The sequence below is a fragment of the Talpa europaea genome, assembly GCF_964194135.1.
Source record: "Talpa europaea genome assembly, chromosome: 4".
Classification (NCBI taxonomy): Eukaryota; Metazoa; Chordata; class Mammalia; order Eulipotyphla; family Talpidae; genus Talpa; species Talpa europaea.
In genome coordinates, this window is record NC_140070.1 from 116,090,273 (window position 1) to 116,115,035 (window position 24,763).

The 24,763-nt window shown below is 54.8% G+C and overlaps 1 protein-coding gene across 1 annotated transcript; it reads right to left on the reverse strand.

Annotated features, from left to right (window-relative positions):
- Nucleotides 1-1,182: 1,182 nt before the first annotated feature.
- Nucleotides 1,183-20,436, reverse strand: EPHB3 (EPH receptor B3; the record flags this gene model as incomplete). Its single annotated transcript, XM_084232353.1, has 16 exons — nt 1,183-1,392; nt 1,498-1,653; nt 1,758-1,951; nt 2,044-2,193; nt 2,305-2,520; nt 2,971-3,218; nt 3,330-3,452; nt 4,489-4,541; nt 4,937-5,045; nt 5,126-5,285; nt 5,461-5,585; nt 5,753-6,103; nt 6,878-7,033; nt 9,658-10,330; nt 11,946-12,010; nt 20,340-20,436. The coding sequence occupies 16 exons, from the start codon at nt 20,434-20,436 to the stop codon at nt 1,284-1,286; spliced, it is 2,985 nt and encodes a 994-aa protein (XP_084088479.1). The 3' UTR covers nt 1,183-1,283.
- Between the last annotated feature and the right edge of the window lie 4,327 nt (nt 20,437-24,763).

Here is a 24,763-nt window from a genome sequence, read left to right on the forward strand (position 1 = left end):
AATGGAGCATTTTAGTCCATTGCCTGGGGCATAATAAGCGCTCAGTGAAGAATGGTCACCCTTCTGGGCTGGTGTTGCTGAAAGAAGCTGGCCTCTGCATCTGAACACCGGTGGGCTCTCATCCCCTTTGTCCTTGATCACGTGACCCTGAGAGCTGACCAACCCCCCTCCACCCTGAGCTCCCTCAGAGACAACAGGTGTGAAAGGATCCTGTCTTGTGAAACACCATCCAGACTCAAGTGTCTACCCTGGTCCAACCGGGAATACCTAGCTTTGGAAGGCACTCTGGGGGTGTTTGCTCTTTACTGTATCACCCAACTTCCCAAAAGTCTGTTAGATGCAATGAGGGCAAAATACAAAAGGGAAATTGAGCCTAGATAGGCCTGGACCAGTTCTCCCAGAGACTACAGGGGATTCTGAAGGGCTGATGCCAAAGGGTTGTGAACTTGAAGGCATCGGCATCAGGGAACCCTGCCTTAGGAGACAGAATAAGAAGGGGCAAGAGAATCATTTTATTGCCTTTATTCCATTGATGGCCTATCTAGTGCCACTGCAGGGCACAGTGCCAAGGGTTTTACATGGTCACCCATGCTCTCTGTGCAGGCCAGTGCATGCACAATCTCACATTAACACGCTCTCACACACGGACACACACATCCAATCTCTGGCTCTGAGAGTCAGTCTCTGGGGGGGCAAGGGGCTGCTCCTCAGTCTGCCCCTGCCTGCCCTTTTATGACAGCACCAAGGGCGGGGGTGGGGCAGAACCCTCAGCCCCCAGAACAAGTCCCTGTGCAAACTGGAGATGCCAGCTGACTTCGGGTTGGGGGTGTCACATTTCCTCATTCCCAGGAGTCCCCTCCTCCAGTTCCTGAGGGAGGGACTGCTCTCTGCCTACCTGGGGGGGCCAGACCCCTGCCAGGGCTGGGCCCTGTGGAACCCGGGCTTATTCCCCACCAGGCCCTCCCAGGACCTCTGGCACCGAAGAATAGCCAAGTCTGAGGTGGTGGGGATTCCCCACTGGAGAGCAGGAAGGCCTGGGCCCTGAGGGGCTTGGGGAGGGGTCATCACGCCCTCTCCTAATCCATCTTCAATATGAAGAGGTTTGGGACACACTTTCTGGGGAGGGAGCACAGGCCTGGAGAAGTCCCAGCGTGGGCCTTCCCCAAACTTCCATCTTCTGGACCACAGCCTGAGGTCAGGCATCCGAAAGTCCAAAAGTCCAGCTGGCTGGTCGGAGTCCCTGCGCAGTCCTTGGGGGCCACCCACCCAGTGGGAGTCAGGTGTCAGACCTGCACAGGCAGCGTCTGGTTCATCTGCAGCCTCATGTCCTGGATACTGCTCAGGATCTTCTTCTGGTGGCCAGCCAAAGTGACCCCGATCCGGAGCAGGTCTCTGCAAGATGGACCAAGGCAGGGTCAGTCCCTCCTAATTTCCCACCACCCTAGGCCCAGCTCGAAGCCACCTGCCCTGTCCCTCCAAATCAGGGGCTCCACTCACTCTGCGGTCATCTGGGCCACCAGGTCAAAAGATGCAAACCCCGCGCTGACAAAGCTCTCCTTGTACCGCCCCATCTTGATGGCGTCTAACCAGTCACCAACTGTTGTGAAGGTCGTGTAATCTGGAACTGTGCGGTCCAGGAGGGGCTGTGACATGCTGTGGGGAGAAGGCAGCAACCTGGTAAATCCTGAGGACGGGGGAAGTAGAGGGGAGGCCTGCAGGCTGGAGAACAGGGTGGGACCAGTGGCAGAGGTACTGACCCAGACTGGGCACTGGCGATGACCTTGAGGCTGGCAGCATTGCGGATAAGCTTGTCCAGGGTGTTGACAATCTGGGAGAATTTGGGCCTAAGGTTCCGGTCCCGCACCCAGCAGTCCAGCATGAGCTGGTGTAGTGCTGTGGGGCAGTCCATGGGTGGGGGTAGCCGGTAATCCTGCTCCACAGCATTGATGACCTGCGCCGAGAGCAGGGAAACCTGGAGTGAGCCACCACTCTGCTCCCTGGCCAGTTTCCACCTACCCAACCTCTCTGGCCAGCCCCACTCACATCCTGGTTGCTCATATCCCAGTACGGTCGCTCTCCATAGCTCATGACCTCCCACATGACGATTCCGTAGCTCCAAACGTCACTAGCAGAGGTGAACTTCCGGTAGGCTATGGCCTCTGGGGCGGTCCAGCGGATGGGGATCTTCCCGCCCTGGTAGGGGGGGCACACGCCCTTCATCCTATGATTCGGGGCTGATCCCCAGCCCCATGCCCCTGCCTGGTTGGCCCCACCCCTTGCCTCCCTCCCAGCTGCTTCCTGTACCAGGGAGCTGGTGTAGGTAGGATCAGAGGGGTCATCCTCCAGGAAGCGGGAGAGGCCGAAGTCCGACACTTTGCAGACCAGGTTGCTGTTGACAAGAATGTTTCGGGCAGCCAGGTCTCGGTGAACGTAGTTCATTTCAGACAGGTACTTCATACCAGCAGCAATGCCTCGCAACATGCCCACCAGCTGGATGACTGTGAACTGTCCGTCGTTGAGCTGGAAGCAACGAGCAAGCTTAAGCTTAGGTGGGCACCTCGTTACCTCCCTGGAGGCCCAGGGTTTACCCAAGACCTGCAGGCCCTCTTCAGGTCCTCTGAGATCAGGCTTGGTCCATATACCTGGGACTCTGTTGAGTGTACTAAGCATGTGAGCTGCCCTACTGTGTGGCAGGCATTAATATACAACACCCCATGAATCCCTGTAAAGTCTCAGATTGCTCTTAACCACTCCAATTTTACAATCAACGCAGCTGAGACTTGGAGAGGTTAAGTAAAGCCTGAGAGAGTAGCGGGCTATGAGGACGAGAACTCTGGTCTTTCCGGCTTGAAGACCCAGCTGTTTCCCTGCACCATGCCACCTCTGTACTTGAACAGGGTCTGACTGTGGGAGAGGGTGGTTTGTCCAACCCAGCTTTTGAGGGGGGAAAAGGCCGAGGCTGGTTCTTACCCTAAGGAAAGAATCCAAGGCACAATTCTCCATGAACTCGGTGAGGATCATGACTGGCCGACTTTTGGTGACCACACCTTCTAGGCGGATTATGTTGGGGTGGTCAAACTGACCCATGATGGAGGCCTCACTCAGGAAGTCCCGCCGCTGTCTCTCAGTGTAGCCCACCTTCAGCGTCTTGATGGCCACAAATACTTCCCGGCGACCCGGCTGTTTCAGGCGGCCCCGGCACACTTCCCCAAACTCCCCTGCAGGGCACAGGGAGAAAACTTTCTGAAACTGCCCCTGCACCAGCCTGCCTCGGTCCTCCCCTGGGGTAACCACCATCTGCCATCCCCACTGTGCCCCAGGAGACTCACCCGCTCCAATCACCTCCTCGATCTTGACACAGGACACATCGATCTCCTTGGCAAACTCCCGCACAGCCTCATTAGGGTCCTCGTAGGTAAAAGGATCGATATAAACCTTCATTCCAGGAGCAACTAAAGGAAAAAAAGGTGGGCATGAGAAGACAGATCTTCAGCCTGGGAGTGGTGAGGGAACTCAAGCTGTGCCCAAGCTGCGCCCTCAGGCCCAGGAAACTACCTGACTCTTGTCAAGCCCCATGGAGCATGTTCCTCAACCTCCTCCTAAGCTTGCTCCACAGCCCTCTCTGTGGAAGTCACAGCTCCCACCCACCCTGCCACAGTCTCTCTGTGACAACCCTAGGGATGGTAAGGGCTAGACATCTACAATTCCTCTTCTTTCTCCCTCATCACTCATCACATCGAAACCTCTCTCAGATCCGCTTGTTCCCACTGCCCCTGACCTTATCCAGGCCTTCAACACTCCCAGTTGGGCTCTCTGCCTCTGGTCTTTTCCCACCAATCTATCCTGCATACCTGTCTTCCTAAAACAATACTTTCATTGTATTACTCCCTGGCTTGAGAGCCTTCCGGATTACCTATGGTAGAATCAAGTTCAAACTTCTCTACCTCCCTCTCTCGACCCTCCAAGGACTGGCCGCAAATACCCACTCTTGCTTCCCAGCAGCTGTCAAACCAGTCTTCTCACTGCCCACAGTTGGGCACTCTCCCCACCCCACCTACTACCTCCCAGAGGCTTCTCTAGCCAGGAATGTTCTCCCCAACCTCTCCAAACCCTGCTCATCCATCCCGTCTGGCTCAGATCAGTCCAAAGCTACCTCCTCCAGGGAGTCTTCAAGCCTTCTTCTCTGAAGACTTGGTGCCCTTTATAACAGAACACCTGGCTTAACACTTAACTGTTCTCTCATTATTTTCTGTGTATTCCTATCTTGTCTTTCTCATGGAACTAACTGCTTTTGAGCACCAGGGTCTTGTCTCATTCACCCCTGCGCCTAGCAGGAGTGGCAGAGGAGCTGAGGAAACGGCACTGATTGGAAGCAGGAGGGGTTATGCGGGGTAGGAGCACCAAGGAATGAAGCAGGGCAAAGGGTGTCTCCAAGCCCCGCAGGCACCAAGGGAGCTTTGGGAGGCTGGAATGAGGAGACACACTCACTGTATTGCTGCAGCTTCTCTGTGTACTCCGTATCAGGTGGGTGCCGCTGCTTCCTGGAGGGGACAGGGTGGAGGGAGGCCTGAGACAAGTCCCAAAGCTCCCTTTGTTCAGGGGACACTTGGGCTCACAGTAGGGGCAGAGGGCACAGGGGACGGCCTGGTGCTTGGTCCCACAACTGGTGGTTACAGCAGCCACTGGGCAGAGGGCTCAGTGGACTCGGTCCTAGAGGGGACCTGCCAGTCAGAGGACAGGGAGGGAACTGGATTAGGACATAGGCATGCACGGGAGAGAGTTATTCCAGCAAGGAGAGCCAGCCTAGTAAGGCTGTGGTCTGGGTTTGATGTGGGCGATGGTTTCTCTATGTGGTAACCTCATAGAGATGGTTCTTCTGAGGTACTAACGGGAAGCTCTAATCAGCCCACGGGAGTAACCAGGGGCCTGGGAGTACCTGAGGCAGACGATAGCGATGACCACGACAGCTGCCACGAAGACAAGTCCAGCTGTGGCAGAACCCACGATGAGGGGAAGCTGCTCCTGGAGCTGCTGGGTACCAGAGCCTGGAGACCGGAGAGGCTGAGTGAGTGGAGGTATGGAAAGTACGGGCAGGGGCAGGCACAGGGGCTCAAGGGCTGTGTACCTCCTTCGCTTGTGGTCTCAAACTCAGCAGGGTGGCTGTACTGCCCGTAGCCGGCTACCGTGCGGGCGCGCACCTGGACCACGTAGCGGGCGTCGGGCCGCAGTCCGTCCAGCTGCACGGAGTTCTTCTGACTGGTCACCGTGGAGGCAATGCCCTCACTCTGCAACACCAGGAAAAGGAAGCTCAATGGGTCCTACAGCCAATCAGACCCTGCCCACCCCAGCCCTGCCCTTGTGGCCCCCTCGGCATCTGAGGCCTGGCTCCCTACAGCCTCTGACACTATCTGGGGGAATCTTCTTGTCCCAAGGCCTCCTCCTGCCCCTTGAGACTCTGACCTTCTCAAAGTACTTCATCTCGTAGTCCAGGATGACTCCGTTGGGCCGCTCTGGGGGGGCCCAGGACAGGGTCAGGCTGCTGCCTGAGCTGCTGTGCAGGTGTAGTGTAGGCACTTCAGACGGGGCTAAGGGAAGAGTGTGGGGCTCACCATGGGCTCCTTGGACCCTGACATCCTTTCCAACGACCCAGTTCCCATGGGACCCCTGGTGTTTCGTTGGCAGGCCCTGGGCAACCTCAGCTCTGTGCAGGGGAAGATGACCCAGGCCCTACCCTCCTGTGGCCCCTCCTCACCAGCCTGGTTGGTGGTGATATTCACAGCAGCATAGCGGGGGGGCAGAGGGCTCTTGCCGGAGACACCATTGACTGCCTGCACCTCAAAGGTGTAGCGTGTGTGAGCCAGCAGATGGCTAATATGGACCCGGCGCTCTGTCAGGCCCAGCTGCCGAGGCACAAATTCCACGTTGTCATCACAGCGTGAGCAAACCAAGGTCCCCCCGGCCCCTGGGCCCCCACGACACTTCTTGCAGATGACGTTGTAGAGGAGGTCGTCTCGGCCACCCAGGTCCCGGGGTTCACTCCACTCAAGGATTAGTGAGGTCTCATTCACATTGGAGATTACACCCCGGGGTGGAGATGGCACCGCTGCAAGGAAGGGAGAGGGAGAGGGGGTGAATCAGGGGCCCTAGGTCAACCCTTTGCCCAGAGTTCCTGCATACTCCTTATCTTTGCCTTATCTTTGCCTCTAGTCTAATAAGCAGAGTACCTTTCTACATGTCTTCACTGGGCAGACTCCTAGTTAGTCTTCATGTCTCAACTTGAAATGGCATCTCCTCTTGGAAGTCCTCCTTGATTCATCCTCTCCCCCCCGCCCTTTGTACTCCTATAACATAATCCCTGAGTACCCCTCCAGCCCAGCTCTTAGCCTACTGTATGGTCATTATCTGTTTTCACATCTGTTTCTCCCAACAGGTTGTGAGCTCCTTTAGAACAACAATGATATCTTATTCTCCTCCACATCCCTGCACCTGGCCTCATGCCTGGTACAAAAAGTCAGAGCAGAGAGAAACTGGGATACCAGGCTGTGCCAGAGATATGAAGCTCCCTCTGTGGTTACAGTGGGGCCAAGAAAGCAGCAGTGGCTTATGGAAGGTGGAATAGAGGGCCCAGCCAGTCTGGCTAGGAGCTCGTAGGCACTTATTAAATACTGGTAGAAGGGCTGCGCCCACTAACCCGGTTTCTGGCTCAGGGCTGGTCACTTCCTAGCTGTGTCATGTTGAGTACAACAACTAACCTCCCTGACCCTCAGTTTCCCCATCGTGAAAGTGGAGATATTCACAGTGACTATGTAGGCCTTCCCAGTCCAGTCCACAGAGAGAAGGCCTGAAGCAGGAGAGTCAGGGACTCAAGTTCACTCACTGGTACAGGCACTGTCTGCAGAATCCGAATCTGCGCGATAGAAGTTATTGTGGCAGGTGCAGATGCTGGCGGCAGAGGAGGTGGTGCGGCTGTTGGGGGGGCAGGGGAGGCAGGGCCCTTCTCCCTGCTTTGCCTTGTAGCTCCCAGGGGGACAGGCTGCAGAGGGGAGAAGAGGATGGATGTGCTCACCTGCCTTGTCTGCAGACACCAATCCTCCACACCTCCGTGAGAATCTGGCTCTTCCCCAGCACAAGTCTTGGCCCCTCCACCTCCTAGACTATGGGGGCCCTGCTGGGATTGCCTAACTCCAGCTGCAGCTACAAAAGGCCCTTTTGCCCCATGGAAACCCCATGTCAGCGGATTCCTCCCCACCCCTGCCCACCCTCCCAGTCCCGGGGCCTCATGGACTAAGACGTCAGCCCCATCACCTGGACAGCCTGGGCTTGTTGAGGCAGGGCAGAGAGAGGAGGAGGAAGACGAGGGGTGGGGAGAGACGGCGGGCGGGAGGCAGTTAAGATGTACTCTGCTGAGTACACCTACCCCTCCCTGTAGCTGGAAGGGAATCATTCCCGAGGACCCTCCAGGACACCCCAGAACAGCCAGGAGGTGGGGCCTCTGAGTTTCTTAGCCAACATGTTTCCCCACCCACCAGGAGCAGGGCAACACCTCCTTTCTGCCCTTGGGCAGGGGTTGGGGCTGAAGGATGAGAAAAGGAGAGAAAGAAAACAGGCAGAAAGGCTGGGGTCACCTGGAGTTCAGAGGCCTCAAAGCATCCACGTGGGGAACTGGACCCAAAGCAAGCCTAGAGTTCTCTGTCTCCCCTCCTGCCATTTACACTCAGGGCCCTGGTCTCTGTAGAGTCCCCATATCACAGTGGTCAAATAATTTATTATTCAAACTGGAATACTTGGGGATGAAAGGGAGCAGCAGAAACAATGATGTTATGGTAACGGCCATAAACCAGCACTCTCCTGAACACACTAAAATGTATGGGGACCCTACACATCTATGACCATCTATGGGAGCTTACCCAGAGTATGACATGTCCAAAGTTGGGGGTATGCCCTTCCCTGGGGTTTAATGTACCCTCACTAAGGTGATATTCCATCCCAGCTCAGTTGAGCCAGTGGGGGAGGGGGCAGAGGCCAGGCTAGCCTGGTTGCTATGGGAACCAGCATGCATTTCCTGCCAGGGACCTGCGGAGTGTTAGCCCCTCTTCAGGCTGTCAGGCTCATCACCCCCACCCCCTTTTTCCACTTAGAAAAAGGAAGTCTGGGGCAGGTTCCCATAGAGAGGTGGAGAGGGTCCGGGTAAGGCATTGCTTACCTTCCCATGACAACACCCAACACCAGGCCTCAGCCAGGCTGGGGCTGCCAGTCCCCTCACACCTATGACTGTGCTAAGGACCGGCTCCCACCCCTCAGGCTATAAAGCTGTAAGTGCCAGGGAAAGAACTGCGCAGAGGGGACTGAGACCAGGCCCTTGGCATCTGGCATAGCACTGAACGAGACTGTAATCCCAGCTCCCACACTCCTATCCATGAGGCCTTGAGTGTAGAGAATCTGAGACTCAGTTTCTTTATTGGCAAAATAGAGGAGAGAATTGGAATCTACAAGGCTGTGGCGAGGCTCAAATGACACAATCCTACATGGACAGGTTTTATAGCTGGGAACTCCAGCACATCACAAGGGCTTATGAATCTTGGCACGCCACCAGAGACAAGCCTCCTAATCCCATAAATGAAATAAGGACAAAATAATGCCTGTCCCCCCTGCATCCCATGGCTAACACTCAGCAGTGTTTATGCTTGCCATGGGCCAGGCACTGCCCCTTCACACAGATCAATTCAACCTTAAGACACACTACAAATCTAGGAAGCAATCACCATTTCTGTCCCTATTTTGCACGAGGAAACAGAGGTTCCAAGAGTTAGGTAACTTTCCACAAATAGTGAGTGGCAGACTCAGGACTAACCACTATACTATATAGATTCTACTATCAGAAGGTAGACCATTCCTATTTGGTGTGGCTTGGTATGGGGGATCTGAGAAGCTCAAAATTTTTTCCATATAAATTAATGGTAATATCATTCCCAGGTCCCCAAAATAACCTACCAAGTCATACCAAGTAGAAACATTCTACTTTTGGGGATCCAGGGAAACCTATATACATTGCCACTCAACTGGCAGATGAGAGACCCCAAGGTAAAAGGGACAAGCCTATGGTGCCTACAGTTCCCACCTCCATAGTCTGGAGCCCATCTAGTACTTCTAGGATTAAGCATATCCTTGAGACTGGACAAAACAGGCATCTTTGTGGGTCTCCCAATCTTTGATCAGCTTCTCCAGGTGCCTCCTTGTCAAGGATTATCCACGTCTTTGTTCCTCTACTTTTAGTTTCATTTTTCTCTTTTTACCCTGATGCCTCTCATTTCCTCTCATCCCTCCCCGTACCTTCTCTGCACCTGATTACCCTCTTCCTTTTCCTCCCTCCACCCCAGACCTGGAGCCAGACCTCCTTATCTAGCAGGTAGACAAGGAGGAAAGAACTGCGCAGGGGGGAACTGAGACCAAGCCCTTGGCATCTTGTCTTCTGGCAGAGCACTGAACGAGACTGTAATCCCAGCTCCCACACTCCTATCCATGAGGCCTTGAGTGTAGAGAACCTGAGACTCAGTTTCTTTATTGGCAAAATAGAGGAGAGAAGGCAGGTAGTGACCAACAGGGGGCTGGGTCCCAGGCCCTCCCTGCCAACCCCTGCCCCAGCCAATCCCCACTCACGGCGACACTGGGACTCCTTGGCAGCCGGTTCATGGCCAGTGGCACAGGTACAGGCACCCACAGGCACCATCCATTCCCCGTCGCCGTTGCAATAGAGCTTAAGTGGCACTGACACCTCCACAGCATTAGCGATGCAGGTGCCAGGGGCAATGACCAGCGAGGTGGCCTCAGCCCCAGTGAGGGTCTCAGGGAAGAGCGCGAAGCCTGCGGTGGTGGATGGACACTTCTTGTAGAAGGCACGCACAGAGATGAGTGACACGCAGGCGCCCTGGTCCTGAAAGGCCAAGTAGAAGCCGGCCTTGGAGAGTGGCCCGAAGCTCCGCACCTTGATGTTGACCCGGCCAGCATCCAGCCGCGAAAAGCTCTCATCCGGCGCGATGGTGTCCACCTTCACGTAGGGGTTCTCCATCCAGAAGGGGGAGGAAGCCGAGGCCACATCACTGTCAGCTTCATAGTAGAAAAGGTTGAAGGTCTCCTTGCAGGAGCCGGGGATGTTGGGAATGCTGTTGCAGTCACGCACAGTGAACTTGAGCTCCACATAGACCCGCTGCACATCCCGCCGCCTGATGAACCCGGTGCGCAGCCAGTTGTTCTGATTTGACTTTTGCACGTTACAAACCTGGTACGTGCGGATGGGATTCATGGCCTCGTCATAGCCACTCACCTCTTCCCACTGTGTGTGGACCAAGTGCAAAAGACAGGCAGTGAGCAGCAATATTTGCCAGGTGCTCACCACATGCCCAGGTCTGCTACATTTACTTCGCAGAGCTGTTCTGTGGTGCACTGGCCGGGCACGCAGACTTTACGGGTTCAAATCCCACCTCTCTGCTTGAGGTGTGACTATGGGTAAGTCACTTTGTTAGGGGGAAAAGGATGTCCTAAAGCTAATTCCATACAGGCTTTGTGGACTCCACCCCCACCCCAGGCCAAAGCCAAAGACACTGGGAACTCCAAATCCCATCACCACCAAAGGGAAGGTGGCTGGGACCTGAGGGTAGGGTTAAGCAGCCAGGTTGGTATATAGGCAGACACGTGGGCTTTGGAGGGGTCCCCCATTTTGGCTCTCTGCCAGCTCGCAGCGTCCGGCCAGCTCGGAGAGTGACTTTGGGTTTCCAGGTCCGCGGATCGGGTAGGACGAATTAAAGACTTGATTTCCCTATTTTCTCCCTGAGTTGTACATTTTCCTTATTTCCTTTTCCCTTGTAAATAAACCTTTTTATTAACCTTTTGTGTATACCTGTAGTGGAGTATTAGTAAGTCCCTTTTAAGCACGCGGGTGAGGACCCACAGCCAGGCAACCGGTTCAATATCGGGGCTGTCCTATAACAACTTAACCTCCCTGTGCCTCCATTTCCCCATCTGTAACATGGTGAGAATAAAGATATGAAAGGACTAAATGATTTTAAATAAAGCACTTAGAATAGGGTACTATAAGTACTTTATTAGCTATAATATTTATTCTCTTTATGTCTGTTTCATTATCTGTAAAATGGGGCTGATTGGAAGAAAATGAGGCTGTAGGGAATTAAATGCTTAATATACAGTGGGCTGTAACACTGTCCAACAAAGGACAAGCATTCTATAAATACTGTCTATCACCGTTGCCATCACAGTTAGCCTGTCACAACAACTCCACGAAGAGGTGCACCTGTCATCCTCGCTCTAGAAAAAAGGAACCCGGGATTCACAAAAGATAGGGTCTTGCCCAACATCACAGTTAAGCTTGGTGACTGAGGGCCACAATGCCACCCAAACCCAGTGCAGCTCAGTGCAGCCATGAAGGTTATCTAGGGAGGCTAATTAGAACATTTTAGAGCTGCCAGCACTGCAGGAGTCTAAAAGCCAAGAAATAGAAGGCCAGAAAGGTAAATTACCTTGCTTAGGGTCACACAGTAAATCAGAGGTCTAGAACCAAGATTTCCTGGTTCCAAAGCCAGTGCTCTCCCCAGAGTCCCAGAAAGAAGGGAGATGGTCAAGTGGTACATGCAAAGGGCTGTCAAGCAGAAGGATGGGAATAGGCTGAAAACAGTCAGAGGGTGTCAGGAGTAAAGATGGTGTGTCTGTGGGAGGGGACATGGCAGGCTGAGGGGAAAGACATAAAGACACCCACAGAAAGGGACCCATTAGGCAAAGAAAGAAGGTGACAGGTAAAGGGACCCCACAGGAGGTGAAATTAACAGGCAGGAGGTGGAAGCAGGCCTTCTCCAGCCCCAGCGAGGGGAGAGGGACGGATGCCAGAGGAAAGCGTGGCAACCAACACTTCAGGAGAGACGGTGGGGAAGTCTTACCCCACTTTCTGGATGAGATGTCCAAGCCAACTCAGATGTCACCCATTTTGTGTCCATGAGGGTTTCTGGGGGAAGCAACAGAAGAAAATGGTCAGGGGTCAAGCTCAGGATGGGGAAAGAGAGTTGGTCACCCAGGAATGGCTGGGACACCAGACCTGCTAGGCACCCTTCCCAAGTCCCCAAAGCCCCCAGCTCCCCTACCCAATGGGAGACCCTGGGGCCATCCCTAGAGATTTCACAACCTTTAAGATTAGTTGGGGCTAGCTGGGGGTGGGTGACTGACGATGACCCCAGGCCTGGGTTAATGAGGCAGGAGCCAGGGCCAGCTCACACACCTATAGGCTCTGCTAATCTCCACACAAAGGGGCCGGCAGGGCCTTTATCCTGGAACAAAGAGCTGTATGCTTCAGACCCTGCTGCCCAGGCCTCCCCTGACTCCATTCCCCACACAAAGGCCCAGCCCCACACATCCCCAGAGAAAGGGGAAGGCAGTTACAGGCCAGCACAGGCTCCTACCCAACCTCCCACTCAACCACATAGGGGGATGGGGCAGGAATGCTCTTTGAGGGTGGGGTAGGAGCCACCAAGCCCCAGACCCACTCCTAGATTGCTAGCTCAATTCTTCCTGTCATCCTTAGACAAAGGAACTAGTGGTGTACCCCTTTAACAGATGAAAAAACTAAAGCCCAGAGGAAGTAAATGGCTTAACGTACATACATAAAAAGGCTAGAACTTAGGGCAAAGGTTGCAAGGGTAGCTCAAATTCAGGTCTACTCCACCATTAACCTCTAATCAGAACTCTCTGGCTACAATCTGCCCTTCTGTAAAAGAGAAACAGAAAGTCTAGAAAGTTCCTAAAAATCCCAGCCAAACTGTCACCTCCTCCAGGAAGTCTTCCCTGAACCCCTAAATCAGGATTAGATGCCTTCTCTGTGCATGTAGGGTAGGGGGCTTTGTCATAACACCAATCCTATTCTGAGCTATGGTTTGTCTGTTTTCTGTAGAAGGGACCCATTCATGTTTCCAACGTAAACTTGCTCCCCTCCCTAGGAACCTAATTCTGGGTCCTGGCTGGACAGCTCTGCTCTCTACAGTGTAACCCTAAGATCAGACCTAAAGAGACAGTGCAACCAGCAGTTCTTGCCTCAACTCTGAGCTCTGGGACAGGGTCTCCCCCAAAACTTCTGAAGGCTACTATATCAACAGTGGGACAGGGTGGGGGTGTCCAGGAGCCCTACAGCCTCCAGGTTCATGACCTCCACTGGGGTTCTGGAGTCTGGGTCTGAGGCAAGGATGAGGCAGGCCCCATACAGGGCAAAAGGAGGAGCATGTAGCAGCCATTCATTGTGGGGAGGGCAGCTCCCTCCTCTTCCTGCAGCAGGGGCTGGTCCCTGGAGGGCCCTGCTGCACAGTGAGCTATCCCAGGCTCACCGTAGGTGGCCTGACAGGCCCCTCTGGCAGACAGACAGACAGACGAATGGACATTGGACACAGGAGGGAAGTGGAGATGGGCAGAAGCAGGGGCCCGGAGACTAGCCAGGAGAGAGGTGGGAGGAGCGGGGCCTCCAAGAGCTGATGGTGGGCGGCACCCAGTCGGAGCTGGAGGGATGTGCAGAGTGGCTGGCTAGGACCAGACAGCCGGGATGGCCGGCGGCGGCGGACTACAAAAGACAGTGAGATGGAGAGACAAGGAGGCCCACAGAGACAGAGGTTGCCAAGAGGCCTCTTCCCCAGCCAGCAGTTCGGAGTATTCCTGTCCCCAGGAGCCAGAGCAGCCAAGCGCACCCCCCCACCCGAGTCAGCCAGCCAGTCCGCCTGCTTGTCTGCCTGCTGCCCGCCACCCCAACAGGCGAGGAGGGCTCCCACCGCTCCCTCGAATGCTGCCTCCCTCCTCCCTCTCCCTCACTTCCTTCTGCTCAGACTGTGCCAAACCCATCTGGAACTGTTTAAACCTAAATATTCAGCCCCCTCCCCCCTCCAGCCAGATTCCTCTACAGTTTAAAACAAGCCCTGCGCTGGCTCTGAGCGGAGGGAGTGGAGGGAGGGATGGTGAGGAGGGGGAGAGGAGGGGAAGGCGGTAGGAGCGGGGAGTCTCTTCATTTCTGTTTAATTTCTGGGGACCGAGAGGGAGGGAAGGGATCGGCCCTTGGCCATCGCTCAATCTCGGCACATTTTTCCCATTAATGAGGAGAGGACTTGGATTTCGAGTCATGTGTGCCTGAGGAACGGCTCTGGTCACCCTGGTGGGGAGGGGGCAGCTTTCGGTTTTCCCAGGACTCTGGAGGAGTGGAGAGGCCGGTCCCTTCACCAAGAGGAAGACCCTGAGGTGCTCCCGTCCCTGGCTCTGGAAGGAGGTTGGGGGGTGGGGGGTGGGGAACAGGTTCCAGAATTATGTCTGTGGCATTGGGAGGGAGATCCGCGATGCAACTGAGCCCACCTTGCCTCTGCTGTGCGTGTGAGGGGTGTTGTTCGCACACTGGGGTCGATGATATGAGGTACAGGGATAAAGGCAAAAGACGAATGAGCGAGCAATCTCCAAACTCCTCCAGCTACCTACCATACTCCCATCCTCTTCTGTCCCGCCATGTGGCTGGAGACCAGAGAACAGCAGGTCACTTCCAGATACAAGGCTCAGTCAGATAGGGGAACCCCAACAGCCCCCCAAAAGCAAGCTGGGACGTGAACGCCAGTCCCGGGGCTCTGGGACTGGGGCTTCAATGCTCGGAAAGAAGCAAAACCCCTTTCAGCAGGGCCATGGAGAACAGCCACGTGGCAGCAACTGTGTGGCCCTCTCCTGAGCACACACATGCACACATCACCCAGTTCATGGTGGTTGGACTCATTCCCCACCCCCAGGGCCAAAGAGGGGCAAGTCAACACATACGGTGGGCAAAAACACACAAAACCAGTTACCCACAAACATGGTTTCACACACATCTACCGTCTGTCTTTCTCCAACACACAGATACATATGGAACAAACAGATTAGTCTCCCTTAAACATTCATACACAGCGAGTCTTCCCTACACACAGATTTGGCTTGCCTTAGGCAAAGACTCTCTTACAATCTTCGTATATGCAGGTTTCCTGAGACACAGGCCTACCGAGGACACATATGCCAACAGCACATTCTCCTAAATATCCAACTGCACCCACTACTGCCAGCCACAAGTCAGTCTTGAGCGTAGTCAAGTGCAAATACAAACACTAGTTTCCCCGTACAGACTTGGTGACATGCTCTTACAGTCACACACAACCCACAGCAGCTGTGCACACACAGATGCCCATTTGCCCTGAAGTAGGTGACAAAAGTGTGCAGACACGGTGTAAGTACCAGGATCTAGAGTCTGGTAAAACCTCAGAGGCTCAACCTCCATGAACATGAAATACACGCACAAGCGCATACACGCACACTGCGGGAAGGGATTTTTCCTATGGGAGGAGTCTTCCCATGGGATGGAGGAAGAGATGAGGGGGCAATGTCTGCTAATAAAGGAGACGTACTAAGGTAGTTTTGGCCAGAGGCACAGGGAAGTAACAAATACCACAATGGCTTCCCGTGGCCGTTGATGTGGCACAGGAGGGAGCTGTCTCAGGTCAAGAGGCAGAGGTGGGGCAGGGGCATAAAGATGATTCTGGGTGTGACTGGGTGTAGCCTCCTAGGTACTGCCCCAGCCCAAACGGCAGGCCACTTCCCTGCCAGCACAATGACATTGTCCCAAGGGCCCCTGAACCCTGGGGGAGGGGGTGTTATAGTGAAGAGATTTAGCCCTAGGAGCTTCGGGCAATATCTGCACACATGAATTGGGGCCCCAGCATACGAAGAACATTGAGGACACCCAGCCCATGTCTGAGGACCTCATTAGGCCACCCTGGTGCAGGGACACTAGCTGGGAACCTTCCATCTGCGCTGGTAAAGGCCCAGGTGTATAGAACTTTATGGATCTGCCAGACCCCACGTCACATCACTCAGAACAACCCCACTGTGGGGCAGGGGGTGTTCAATGAGACCCAGGAAACCACAAAAATCTAGAGAAAGAAACAAGAAGCCTTCCCAGAGACTTAGAAGTAGTAGGAAAGGTCACATGCCCAGACTGGGCCAGCAGGGTGCAGGGGCACAGCAGGGTACAGTCTAGGCAAGAAGGTGTACCCTGGAGCCCTGCCTGTGAAGAGAGGGAGAAAACTCCATGCCACCCCACAATTAGTCCCCCCTTCCTCCATAGGGTCCCCACCTCAGTCAAACAACTTGAGGGCCCTATCCTGGGCCTTCCCCCCAGCCCCCAACCTCCATGTGTCAGTATTTGTGCATGCCTGTACAAATTATAGACTTGGGTGACCAGCACCAGGAGAAACGGGTCTTGGGGGTACCCTGCCATGTGATTGGGAGGAGCCTGACTCACTCAAGGCCACCCCTTTCTCCCCCCTGCCCTTTCTCCCCCTTTGCCCTCAAGTCTGGGATGGAGGGGGAGGGGAGCTCCGGAGCATCTCAGAACAGAGAACACATTTTGTTTTTCATCCCTCCCCTCAGATCATGAGGATTTATAATTAAATAAACCTGAGAGGGAGGAAGAAGCAAGGGCAGGGAGCCTGGATGCCTCAGTACTCATCCACACCCCCCACCCTAGTCTGGGCCCTGCCAGCCAGAAGCATGGATGGGAAGCTACCCCTATTGTGAGGTCTTTGAGTCCTTTCCTGGGATGCGGGCACAGCAGGTCTGGCCAGGAATCTGGGGGAAGAAGTCAATGAGATGCTCAAGCCATGGCTAGGCCAGGGCTAGCCCTAGGGGTAGGGGGCCTCTCCCACCCCATCAGGTGCCCAGCTGTACCCAGCCTCCCTCCCCCCACCCCTCAGCTGCCCAATCCCGACAAACCAGTTTGACTCAGCACAACAGGCAGGGCTACAATTTTCAAACTATGCAGGCCTTGTGATTCAGCCTCTTCATGCTGTTTAATTAGTGTAAGGCCGGCCCACGGCAGCTTCGGCTTTACTTCGCTGCGGCTGCGGCCACAGTGGCAGTGGCGGTGGAAGCAGCAGTTCTGGCTAAAGGGAAGGTAGTGACAAGCAAACTGGTTCCCCCAAATACCTGCCGTTGTCCCTCCTCGACAGCTCTGAAGTGTCAGCTCATGACACACAGGGAGGGGATAGGGGGTGCCAGAGGCAACTCAAATTAGTGAAAAAGCCACAGAAATCCTGGGTCCGTTTTCCCCTCTCAGCTGCCACCTCCTCAGTGGTCACTGCTGCTGCTTCTCAGGAGACAGAGGCTCACACTGCCTCTTTCCCTCAGGGACAGGCTCCATTACAGCGGCCACTCAGCTAACAGGGCTCGGCCAGAGGGGCCTGTGTGGACCCTCACCTCTTATTATCTGGTAACTGTTTCTCTTTTCTCAGCAGGTTCCCAGCAGGGGCCTCCCCCTGCTATTTTAGGTAGAAGAGCCCCCATGATGCGGATACCCTTTTCACCTCACGCCCACTCCTGGTCTGCTCACCCTACTCACCCCCACTTCCATACCTGTTAGAGATCCTGAAGGGGAGAATGATCTTGGCTTGGGGGGCGGGAAGAGCATTGCTGGAAAGGAGAGTGAGCACCAAAGAGCAGTGGGGTGTGTGTGTGTGTGTGTGTGTGTGTGTGTGTGTGTGTTGGGGGAGGAGGGGCAAGCATAATAGTCAGAGGGCAGTTTCTTTAACCAGGTTGGAAAAGACAGGACCCTGGCTCCATCCTCAAGGAAAACTGGTAAAATCCTTGGATGGAGTCTGGGTGAGCCCCATGTGTTCAGGGAGGGAAGAGCAACCAGGTGCTAGACAGCCTCTTACCCATGGGTCCATAAGGGCCAGCACCCACAGCTCAGGGACTCTGGCTTTAAATACAATAATGCCCAGTTGCAGAGCCGAATGTCTCCCCAGGCCAAGGGCAATGCAAATCCAAGCAAAGCCAAATGGATGGCTGGAGTAAGGGGGCCAAATCCCCCACTTGTAAGGCTGGGGGACAGGGGGTACAAGAGATTTTTCAGTGCTAGGGGTCCCATCTATCCTTGCCCTCTGGTCACAGCCCAGGACCTCCAGGTCCACCCCACCACTCTTCAAACTCCGTAACAGGGGTGGGGTATGGGCAGGAGTAGGGTTCAGTCACCCCCGACCCAGCTTCCTTCCCATTCCATCCTTGCCTTTTGAGCAGAAGGGCAGGAGGAAGGGGGATGACTTCTTCCTGCCCAGATCCACCTCCCCTACACACCAGTTTCACTTCTGACACTCCCCAAGGAGAAGACCCCAGGGTAATAACAACAGCAGCTAATCCTTGAACAACAATGGCTACATGCTAAGCACTTCACCCACATTAAGGATTCAATCTTCACAACCCTAGGAGGCAGGTACATCCCAACTCATGATGAGAGAGAGCCCAAAGGAGGGTAGGTGTACCCCCTGGGCTGGGCATCTCTCTTTTTCCTTTCATTTCTCACATACAAACTGAAGATTCTAAGGTCTGAGGTATGGCAAAAGTGAAGGAACTGGTTAAAGCCGTACCTGGGTGGCACTGCTACTTCACAGGGGCACCCCATGCTGGCCTGGCCTCCTAGTCAGGGAGCAGCCCTAAATCTCACATGACGGCAGAGGGGAGGCAGTCATGGACCTCTCTTTCCTGGGCTGCTGCAGCTGCCCAGGTCCCTGCCAGCCCTTGAAACTGAATGCCCTCCCAGCTGGTCAACTCCCAGCCTCTTGAAAACCTGAATGCCAGCTCCCACCTAGGGCCGCCTCAAGGGTCTAGCAGATTGTGAGGGGTGAAAGGAGAAAGAAAGGGAATCAAAGAGGGAGGGGGGAGACTACTCAGATAGTCCTCACTCACCTGACTCCCCCACCCTACACCAGCACCCACCACACCCAACAACCAGAACCCTGGGGACCCAAAAGCATGTGTACCTGCCACCCCTTCTGGGTTAAGCCACAGACAGAGATCTGGGAATCCCAACAGGCTCACTGGCTCACACCCTTGAGGCAATCAACAACAAAGACCCACACTGGTTTCTCACGCCTGCGATCCTATCACACACATGTGGGTGAGTGTGCGCAAGTGTGGGCGCGACCTCAGAGTGTTTGTCTGGATTTGCATGTGTCCCTCTGTGTGAATCCGTCTGTCAGCACCAGTGGGCTCAGAGATAAAGGGGGCTGAGAGTTCACAGGAAGGTTTTCCCCCCTGGAGAAAATGACAAAGTACCGAAGATACCTTTCTCTTGGAGCTGTGTTCTTTCTTCCTTCCAACCTTCACATTTACTGATTATGAATATACGAACAAACCAAGTTACACAGAATTCATGTATTTTGTCCCTGAACTAAGAAAGTGACTAGATTTGTTAAAGATGCCAAAAATAAGTGCTGCCTCTATTCCAGTTTCTCCAAAGGTATAAGGTGTCTTTCCCTCCACATCAAGTAAGGTTTTTCTTTCCTCTAACAGCGCCAAATTTTTTGGAAGCTCTGTGTGTGTGCCTATTGTTTGTGACCTGTGTTAGTGCCTTGGTCCCCTGCAGGCTGTGTCAAGTGGCATGTGTGTGAGGGGTCCCACCGGGACCAACAACACTCGGGCTCTTCACCCAAGTCCAGCCATTTGGAAGTTGGAGGTACCCCCTCCCCCAGCACAGTCTTGGCAGGTTTCACAGAACCTATTGAGAAGCCCGGCCTTTCCCCACCGGCTAATGGGTAACACACCGGCTCGGTGCTAGCTGGAGCAAATCCCACAACTTGAGGGGTTCCATGGAGAAATAAGCACTCGGGGTGTCCTACTAGAAGAGGGGGTTGGTAGCCACAGAGCAGTGAGCAACACCGGTGCACACAGCACCTCGTGTATAGTTGGCGCTGGGCAAACCATAAACAATAACAGACCCTCTCCTCTCCACACACACCCCCCTCCCCGCGTCCGCCCCTGACAAAGCGGGGTGCAAACTCCCACAGTTAACTCCAACGGATTCCTAACCCACGCCGCCCCCCAACCTGGGGACTCCCGCCTCACCCCCAACAATCACAACCCCGCAGCGGCCTGAGAGCCCCGCCTTGCCTGGTGGGTCGCCCACACTTGCTCGCCTGCGAGGGCTCCGCTCCCCGGCCGCGAGCGCGGGGTGCTCCCACAAAAGCGCACGGCGGGCCCTGAATTTCGAGAACGCTCAACCCGAGTCGAGCTGCCCGCGATCCCGCAACACACGGACCGCGGCTCTCCGAGCCAGTTCGAGCCTCCGAGGCGATTCCGGGGGGCGTCCCCCTCACCCCATGCTCCAGCCCTTGGAGTGGGAGCCGGTGGCGGCGCCTCTTCCGACGTGCGCCCAGCCGGCATCCGACCCACACCTTCTCCGGTCCACGCTCCGGCGACCCCGGGCACCTTCACCCCGGGCTGCATCCCCCGACGCCGCTCACCTTCCAGCGCCCGGCAGCCGGCGGGCAGCAGCAGCGGCAGCAGCAGCAGCAGCAGGAGCCCCGGCGGCAGCGGCGGCGGCGGGCGGGCTCGGGCCATGGCCGGGGCGGGCTCCGGGAGCCGAGCCGGGCCGCGCCGGGCCGCGCCGGCGGGGCAGTGGGCACTTGGGGGAGGGTCTGCTCCGCGGGCTCCGAGGAAAGCTCGCCAGCGATCTCCGGAGATCCCCGCAAGGAAGGGGTGCAATCCAGGAGAACGGCTCCGGGACCAAGGCGGAGCCCGGAGTCGGGCGATGCTGGGGGATGCGGGCAGCCCGGTCCCGCGGGAATCTGGACGGACCGGTCCAGGAGGATCCCGGGCGCTGGAGAGCTCGGAGCCGGTTTCGGAAAGCCCGACACGGGCGGGAGGGTGCAAGTGCTCGGAGTTCGGGGTGCACAGTAATCCCGCGGTACGCCGCGGGCCCGACTCGGAACCGGGGCTCCAGGTGCGCGCGCCGTCCGGGGTCCGAGCAGGGATCTGGCTGCGCCGCGCACGTATTCACTTCTGCGGCCCCCGGCGCGGGTGCTGCCCTCTGGGCGGGAGGGGCGGGGCCGGGCACCTGCCCGTCAACGCCGATGCCCCGCCCCAGCGAGCGGCCGCCCACTCACAGCCCGCCAGGCGAGCCGGTTCGGCCTTGAGCGCACCTTGCAGGAGTTCGGTTGGTGGCTCCCCCAGTGGGAGGGGCCAAGGAAAAGATGAATTAGATTGGGCGGAGCAACACTGTCCATCAGCGGGATAACCCCGCCTCCTGCCGTCCATTGGCGTTTGGTCCCCGAGCCCGAGTGGGAGGTGGTGCCAACTAGATACAATAAGCCGGGGGCGCCCCCCTGTGGCCTGTTGGTGCCTACGGACGCCCCCACGTGGCTGCCTTTTCTCCAGGCACTTACTTAGACCCTAAACTCAGACACTGCCAGGGGGCGGCCACCATGACTTAACTACGACCAGGGCCTTCTGGCTCGTTCATTCATTCATTCCGTCCTGTATGGAGTCATTCTTTGAGCACCCACAATGTGCCAAAGACGATTACCTGCTGGTGTTACAACAATGGACAAGACAGACTGCCTCTTGGAGCTGTTCAGTGGTAGAGGCAGGCATGAAGGCATGACAGCAGAGTGTAACAGGTGTTATAGTACCGGGAAAGAATTGCCAGAATGCATGGGGGGGAGATGGTTTTGTCTGACCCTGAGGAAATGACATTCAATCTGAAATATGAAAGATGAGTAGTAGGTAAAGGATGTGTTGGGAATAAGAGGTTTTTTTTCAGGCAGAGCAAGCATACTTTGTGTGAAACCCCAGTGGCAAGAGTAAACGATATTCATTGGAGAAATCTAAAAGTTGAGAATATCTTGAATGTAGAGGGACTGAAAGGAGGCGCAGAAGTAGCTATGAGAGATTGGGAAATTTTTTAGACTCATAAGGGCTTCCTGAGAGCTAGGATTTGAAGCAGAGTGATTATCAGATTAGTGTGGCTGCTCTAGGAAGTAAGAATGGGAGGGGGCAAAGGTGAAAACAGGGAAATCAGAGAGGAAGCTGTACAGTGGTCAGAGAGAGAAAGATGGTTGGTTTTGACTAGAGTGGTAGCAGAACGGATGGAGAGAAGTGGGCAGAGCTAGGTTTTGTGTTTTTTTAAAGATTTATTTATTTATTTATGCATAAAAGAGCTGGGGTACAGGCCAAGATGTGGGGGGTGAGAGGATTCACCAGAGTGGGGAACAGAATGGGCAGATTGACCGAATTGCACTGCTGAGGGGAGCAGCGGGGGAGTCAGGAGAGGTCTGTTCCCTGCCAGGCTGGGGGATAGAACCTGTTTTGAGGTTTGTTTTTTTTTTTTGTGGGACCCTTGCCGGTGGCCAGGGAGCAAACCTGCGCTGCAGAGGCTGCGGGCAGCCTCGCACGCAGCCCAGTGCAGGGAGCAAACCTGCGCTGCAGAGGCTGCGGGCAGCCTCGCATGCAGCCCAGTGCTCAACCGCTGCGCCACCAGGGGAGGCCCTGGGGGACAGAACTTGTGCTGCAGAGGCTGTGGATTGCTTCATAGTGTGGTGCTTAACCCCTTGCGCCACCAGGGAGGCCCAGAGTTAGGTTGTTTTAAGAGGCCCAGTTCACGGAATTCGTGTTTTGGAAGTTGAGATGTACTAGAGGCACATAAAGGACAACCCTCAGGTTTATGGTTTGGGCAAGTGGACTTTTACCCTATTTGCTCAACAAACATTTATAAAGTATAATAACACTAAAACAATGGTCTCATTTATTAAAAGGTAACTATTACTACAGCCTCATTTTATAAACACAACTGACACCTAAAAAGGCTTACTCACTGCCCTCAAGTCACAAGACTTATAAGTGGCAGCAGTGGGATTTGAACCCAGGGCTGATAGCTTTCAGACTCATTCATTCCATTACATTAAAGACCAAAAAGTCACCTAGATACATGTTTAAAAATCAAAATCTGGGCCTCCCCTGGTGGTGCAGGTGGTTGAGCGCAGCGCTGTGAACATGTCTGCAGCCTCTGCAGCGCCAGTTTGATCCCGGCCTGCCGGCGAAGGTCCCACATGGCATGGCAGACCTCTCCTGTCTCGCCCACTGCTCCCCTCAGCAGTGTATTTCATCAGTCTGCCTGTTCTGTTCTCCGTTCTGTCTCTGGTGAATCCTCTCACCCTCCTGCGCATCTGGCCTGTATCCTGGTTCTTGTATAAATAAATAAATAGATAGATAGATAAATAAATCTTTAAAAAAATAAAAATCAGAATCTTAAAAATACACCTTCACCTCAGCCTTGGGACTCAGAATCTCTGGAGTGTGGGGTCAGGATTCTGGATTTTAAATGAACTTCTCAGGTGATTCTGATTCCTATGCACATGAAAGCTTGACGATTGCTATCAGCATGCTGTCTCCCACTGCTCTAATCAGAAAAACCATCCCTCCATGGTCCCTCTGTGTGGGCACCCTCCACCTACCTAAGATTTCTGGGGGTAGAGAGTCAGAGATCAGATTCTAAGTGGCCTCTGTAGCAAGACAGTCACACTTAATCCTCCTACCATGAGGTTACCTAGTTCCAGTCCTAGGAGCTCTATCAGGGTAAATGAGATCACAGACCCCGTGTTCAAGGACATTGCTCTGAGAAAGGTCAATCTCCCTGGCCAGACACAGAGGTATATGGGGGTATATGAGGCTGAGGGAGGGGAGGAAGAAAAATGTCATGACACCAAGGCCTGGTTTCCACACCCAACCCCAGGCACTCACTCTTCCAGTGCTAAAGCCCTGGAGACTTCCAGCTACGTCTTTCAAAGCTTTAGACCTGAGACGGAATCTTGGAGATCCTTTTGTGCAACTCTCCATTGTAGAGCTGGAAAGCCTGAGGCCCAGAGGGAGCAGTGCTTGCCTGATGGTCTCTACCTTGCAGAGATGGGCAGGGTAGTATTTCAGCAATTGGCCTGAAAGCAACACCTTCCAGCAAAAGCCCGGCTCGTTGGAAGGCGGATCTGTGAGGCCGGCACTCCTGTTTACTCAACATCTGTGCCAGTTAAAGTCTCGCCCTGGACAAACACAGCCTGCCGGGCGGAAGGCACCAAGGTCCTTTGTCCTTGTGCCTGATAGCAGCAGCAGTAGCGCCAGCAGGTAACGGAGGACCCGTCTTCACCGGATGTTGGCACCATGGTTCCCACGGGAATGCTTCCTGATCAAGAGGCCAACTAGCTGGAGGGCACCGGTTACTGGCTAGTCCAGCCCAGGGCAGGCAGGTGACCACCTGGCAACAGAGGGAATGTGAGAGCCAGGCAGGTGGAAGAACAGGGACTGAAAGGCCAGATAAGGAAGACTAGAACACCTCCATCTCTTCAGGGAAGGGGGCAGCAGAAGGTCTTACTTACCCTCTTATCTTTCCAGGCTGGGAGATACCAAGGAGCCTGGGGAGCAGGCTCCGACCTTTATTTTGATTTGGAATGAAGGGAAAATGTCAAGGTCAAGGTGCCACTCACTGAGCCTGTCATCCTTTGCTCATTTTATCTAGGAGGGCGCTTAATGTAGAAGCAAGTGCTTGGGCTTTGGCATCAGAGAGAGCTGAGTCCAAATCCTGGCTCAGCCACTTACCAGCTGGGGGACTTATGATAAGAAGCTGAACATTTCTGAGTCTGAGGATCCATAGGAATGAGAGTGGGACGAATAATCATACTTGCCTGGCAGGACTAATTATGATGCTCCTGGAGACAGGGCCAGGAGCACTGCAGGTGGCTGATAAACGGTCCCTATAATAACTAATGCCCAGTCCCCAGTGGTCCCCAGCCCCCAAAACCACTCTGGAAACATTGTCAGTTTGGGGACAAGTAGAGAATATGGGTGGATTGAATTGGGACTAAACACGTCTGTGGCTGTGGCCAACTCCAAAAACTCTTTT